The 6,000-nt window shown below is 44.1% G+C and overlaps 1 protein-coding gene across 1 annotated transcript in view; it reads right to left on the reverse strand.

Annotated features, from left to right (window-relative positions):
- vax2 (ventral anterior homeobox 2) overlaps window positions 1-5,555 on the reverse strand; it is a 28,126-nt gene extending 22,571 nt beyond the window's left edge. Inside the window, exon 1 of the mRNA XM_076725664.1 lies at window positions 4,463-5,555. Coding sequence (XP_076581779.1) covers window positions 4,463-4,697 — 235 coding nt within the window. The 5' untranslated portion in view covers window positions 4,698-5,555. The remainder of the gene's footprint in view (window positions 1-4,462) is intronic.
- Between the last annotated feature and the right edge of the window lie 445 nt (window positions 5,556-6,000).

Genomic DNA, 6,000 nt, shown 5'->3' on the forward strand with positions numbered 1-6,000 from the left:
TCTGTGCGTCTTTGAGAAAAACACGCTACATATGTGTTATTTTTTTACACAAGGTCGCGTTTATAACATGCCTGAAGAAAAGCCCTGCTGTCATTATATATACACTCCAAAAAAAAAAAAAAAGCAAACAAATAAGGCTGCGTGGGTGCTCGTGATGATGGTAAACTGTGCCCACGTCGCTCTGAAATCCACATCCGGTGACTGGGTCTGATATTTGGGGAAAGGTTAACGGCTTCATTGAGATCTTCCTCAAGGACTCAAAACCGCGTACGTCAGCCTCGCGCTGCCTGCGTAAGGTTAGTGCACGTGATTGTGGATACAGGTTTTGTCAGTTTTGCGTGATTAAAAATGAAGATGTCTCCTGTTTTGATGAACTAAAGGTCCAATTAAAATCCTTCAATTAACGCCATTGAGCCCAGAGCACTTAGCAGCAGACTTCAGCAGGAATAGAGGGTGATGGAAATATGCGCACACGGTGAATTCTGCCCAGCTCTGCCTTTAAGTTCTCTGCACCGGAGGTAAAGGCCTGCAGACTACTGAGCACTGAAAATTTGTCCTGGTTATAAAACCGCAGCAAGAGTTATTTCTCTCATATAATTTACGCCAAACTAGTTGGACGATAAAATCAAAAGCGTCACTCTCGACTGTTTCCACTCCAAGTAATAAGGCTGTGCGTCATTATCCATCCACAACAACAACAACATAGTGTGTGTGTGTGTGTGTGTGTGTGTGTGTGTGTGTGTGTGTGTGTGTGTCCTTGGACAAACATTAAATGGGATACTTGGCTTGTGTGGACTCATTGGTGTTCTTGTGCATTTTACTTTTTTTATTTATTTATTTTTTTTAACTGAGTCGTCGTTTGTTCCGCCCTGTTAGCGGCCTTATCTGCTGTTAATCTCAGATGATTTATCGAGATGCGGCTGCTTCGATATGTGTGTCCAAAGAAAAAAAAATCAGAACTCATTTAAATAGAGGAAAAAACAACAATTTAGATTAGATTATATTATAGACTATAGCAAATTAAAATATCAGAGAGATCCTGGATGGGGAGGTTCAGTCAGTCAGACGTTACACGCGCTTTGGACCCAAAAGCCCTCAGAATATTGTCTACACTGTTCAAAAAAAAAAAAAAAAAAAAAAACAGTTCGACATATTTGTGCTTTTTGAACACTTGTTTCCCCACTGTGAAATTCTTGTATTGTAGCCGAGAATATTGACTCGTATTTATCACATTCAATAGAAGCGCAGGCCAGACAAGACCACCTCTTTGTCCTGGGCTTTAAACTCATGAAATATGCAACCCAATAAAATATGAAGAGCTCTGAATTAAAGATGAAACAAAACTGATTGAACCGAACTGTGTTTCTATAGGAAGGGTACCGGATACAGCAACGTAAACACTGAAGTAATGGAGCAAAAACTCAAGTTGAATCATGGGTTGTTGTTTTTTTGTTGTTTTTTTTGTTTTTTTAAAGCTATGAAGACAAACTGTGCCTGCTGTAAAGGCATATCTCCCTTTGCATGAACTTCGTATTAAAGTGTGGTGATGGAGAGGTGAGCAAAACATGGGAGTAAATGCAGCAGGATTACATACAGCAGGTGTAGTGGAAGGAGAATGAGTGCGTAAAAGGAAAGCTGGGCTGTTGTTGCAACAGAGCAGCAGAGGATTTAAACTAGTTGATGAAACCCAGTAAATTCACGAGTTACGATCCGCATTAAAAAGTTACCTCAGTCACAGCGTTATAAACAGCTGCTCTTGACTGTTTGGTTATAGGCCTGAGCTGCGTAATGAAACATGCCTGAGAGGTCTCCATCTTTACGCACGCATAACGACTCTGCGTAATGTGTCGCCAAGCATGTGGGTGTCTGCGCCTGAGATGCTGGAAACCCTCCCGATACACGGGCACACAGTGGCGCACATTAGCACACGTTCTCGACGTCTCCAGAGAAAGAAATGTCGTCTCAAAGTGCGCTAGAAACACTTGCGAGCGGAGGAGAGAAAGCAGCGGCTGTACGCAGACCTGCTGACCTTACGGTGACCCCGGCCTCCGGTTCAAAAACAAACCCTGCCTCTGCAGGCGTCGTTCGCTCAGTGTTTCCAGCTCACAGCTCTGTCCTTCCACAGGCCACTTCCTCCTCTGATGGACACCACGAACCAGCGTATGATCATTCACAGGTTTTTACAGAGAATATATGAACACTTTCCTACCAAATCCCATGAGGAAAACAGAGGGATGTGGTCAGATGTTAGAAAAAAATTAAAATAAAAGGCTGTCTGAGAGATAACAGGGGCTTAATAGTCTTAAAATCAAAATATCTATAATATTAAATGTAAAAAAATACGATTAAAAACAACAGCTTCTCCTGGAAGCGGCTCTGAAGAAGAAGGTTGATGTTTTTATCTGCACCCCGTCCATAATTTCTCCCTCTTTCGCCATTTTTGCTCCCCTCCTCCGTCATTTACTATCTTAAAATGGGTCGTCACCACATTATTTCTCCATTCTCAAGCTAAACGAACTGCTTCTGCACGGCACAGGATACCGCACGACTCAACGTTCATTAGAAAGATGCAACTGACCAGAGAGCTGCCATAACATCCACAGCATTCGTCTGTAACCGAGAATTGATAGACCGACGTATCGATTCTGTCCACAGCAAACATTGTAAGGCCAAAAAAAAAAAAAAAAATCCTGCACAAAAAACACCAGTTGCAATATAATTTTAGCCATTTTCTTTACGGAGCTCTGAATGGAAAAGACGTGTAATTTGCTGTCTTTTAAATTTTATTTTAAGGAGAACACAGCATCTCTGTAAATGTGCCAGAGTTAGCCAGCTAAATCATTTCCACTGCAGTTTTTTTGGGGAGATGATTTGAAACCTTAAAAGTGATAAAATGTAAATCACGAAGGTACCAAGAAGCCATAAAAACAGCCACAAGGACAAAACTAAAATCTGAGCCTGCTGACTTTTGTTCTTGGAGAGCATATAAATTAAAAAAAAATAATAAAAATAAAAAATAAAAATCCTTCACGTATGAAACTCAAAGACTCATAATATTCCCCACAAAGGCCCTAATATATTTTAAAATTATTCCCCTCTCACTGGGGTTATAACAGTCTTTACGTTTACGTGCTGAAATAATAATAACAAACATCCCGAACGCACATAACCTTAAATAACCTGGCAGATATATGTTCATGTTTCCTTTATGTTATTTTAACCTGGTGCCCTTTACGCTTCCCTGCAACCAAAGACCATACATATACTGAACAAATTAATTTTCTGCTATTTAACGTGCAAACATAAATTAAACACGAGTGTTTTGGGCCACTCAATCTTAAAAAATGACTCTAAACCAGCCATTACCATGTACATTTTAGAATAAAAATAAAAAACTAAAGACAACAAATTTCTTGAGTCTATTTTGAGTGTTTGTGACTTTAATCTAAATTTTCTGGATTTTTAAAGGAGCCTGGTTCAGGCTGCTGGCCTCCTGCAGGAGGGCGTGGACACGGGGAATAATATTGAATCCAACATTATCTGACGTTCATTAACATAACGCAGGCACACAAAGGCAATCAGAGACCGAGGAGAAACACACACTCACACACACACCATCACACAAACCGCTTTACACTGATTGTTGATTGAGACCTGAGTGATTTTTTTTTTTTCTCTATCTGCTTCTTTGTCGATTAAAGCCACACAGCAGCTTCGACGGCTGAATTTCACCTGATTGTCCTCAACAGTTTTCCTAAAGCAGTTTCCCTTTTCACTCTCAGGTCTGATTTTAAACCTTCACACAGAGATGCGTTCAAAACATCTGTTCACTGCAAGCAGGAGGGAAATATTGAGGCGTTATTTCACACAAGTCATTGTTTTGACTCCTGAGCTGATCCAACTATCTATCGATCTTAAAAAATGAATAAATGAGTGGCCTCAGCTGCTCCAGCCTGTGCCAAACAACCAGTTTCTGAGCGATTTAATTTCATACTTCAGTTTATCTTTTATTTGAAGTGGATGTTTGCAGGTGTGGTCTGGTGCACGGAAGTGAAAGCAGCCTATTGTTACCACAGCGGTGTTACACTGTGGACCACTTTGTTTAGAAATGAAAGTCCCGTTTTAGACACTTTTACCGCTAAATGTACTGAAATCTGCCTTCTTTCAGATCGTTTTATTTTTAATGGGAGAAGCTGCAAACAACTTCACGTACTTTGTTTTTCCAGAGGATTTCTTCTTCTTAATATTATTATTACTGCAGGGCTGTCAGTACTGTCTGTGTAAACATTAAAGTGTCTGGGTTTGTGATTAGGATACCTATTGTTGTACATTATCTAACTGGGATAAAATAATCCTGAAGTTAAAATTAGCTCAATTTCCTGGAAACTCTCCCAGATTCCACGTCTGAGAATTAGTTTTACGCACAGAATAAAGCAGTTTGTTCTGTTTTCGTCTCACTTACCCCTCACTAATATCCTCCGACAGTAATCAGGGTCCACTCCCAAAAGTTTGTCGTGTCCGTCTTCGCTGGAGGACGTCGGGGTGGACGCTGATGTCCCCGGGGTGTCGGTGGAGCTCTGAACCGGGGATCGGCTGCCTATCTCGGCACGGCACTTTGTCTCCATCCGGTCCGGGCACAGCGGGTTGGGTCCACAGCGGTGGTTCCCATCGCCCATAGTCGTGGCCTGATCAAACATCTACAAGTAAGTTACACTCTCTAAGACGATCTCTCCCTCCGCCTGTCGCTGCTTCTCACCCTCTTCTTTCTACTTTCTTCTCCTCTTTGCAAGTGTTCTCCAGACACGAGGAGAGCATGCCCTCCTCTTCCTCCCCAAAAAAGTAGATCCAGTTACAAAGAAACCATGCGGTCCTGCAACGGGACCGGGGTGCGCTTCAGGTGTCGCGGCATGACGCGCGGTCCGGAGTCCAAACCAAGGCAAGAGGGAGTCAGCAGGGGGAGAAATCTCGGGCTCCTGCTCTAACTATAGTAGCCAGGAGGCGCAGAGGAAATGCATGGTGCAGCCTGTAAGGTACAAGGGGGCAACCAGATCTATGGAGGAGCGGGGAGGTGCCACAAACACAAGCGCACACTGCTCACCCACGTAGAAATGAAGTGAGAGGCGGCGCACAAAAAGGGAGAGAAAAAAAAAACAGGCAGCAGCGGTCACAGTTCACCGCGAACAAGCCAGGGAAGAAAGTTTCTCCTGGTTTGTCCAGCGCAGCAGCCTGTTACTTCAGCCCCGGCCGGATGGACTGCGTCTGCGGATCCTTGACTGAATGTTGGTGGTGGGACGGCCACATAAGGGGGTCGGTGGTCTTCTGCTTTTGGAGAGCCCCACAAGAAAAAAAAAAAAAGATGTCTGTGTTGAAACCCTGCAGGAGGGGACTGTCGGGAGGTGGGAGATGCTCACATTTGCGCACAGATAAAGTCTGGAGCACTCGTGTCAGTTTGTATAATTTGCTTCACAGCTGAAACATCACGTCTGAGCGGGGCGGCTCATTCGCCCTGCCTGCACGAACAGAGGAGAGATGCTGGTGTGTGGATAATATTTGTGGTGACACGGTACACTTTACAGAGGCAGGAACCCCGCACGTCATTTCCTGTCCACGCAGGGTCGGCGCCGATTGGTCCGCTGGCGGGGCACGTTTTGACAAGAGGATGAGCGGCGCTGCAGACCGGGATCAGGCACGGAGACATGAGACGATGGTTGTGGGCGCTATTCCGCTCTGGAAGCAGCCGGGTTTCCCCTCACCGCCGCCGCACTCTGACATTTTCTGCGTGTTTTAGGGCCGAGTCCTGAGGTCTGGTGCAGGGAGAGGAGCGAGCGCAAAGTATATCTGTACCTCTGACCCAGTGAGGTCCAACTTCAGCTAAAGTGCATCACGATCTCACTCATGCTCAAAATCCCCACCATAGGATCCTAAAAAAAATCGTGATTTACACTGCTGCGGTGGGCTGTTCGCAGGTCTGTTCAAAGTCTGTCCAACAGGGCGATCAGA

Source organism: Chaetodon auriga, chromosome 24 (genome assembly GCF_051107435.1).
Source record: "Chaetodon auriga isolate fChaAug3 chromosome 24, fChaAug3.hap1, whole genome shotgun sequence".
Classification (NCBI taxonomy): Eukaryota; Metazoa; Chordata; class Actinopteri; order Chaetodontiformes; family Chaetodontidae; genus Chaetodon; species Chaetodon auriga.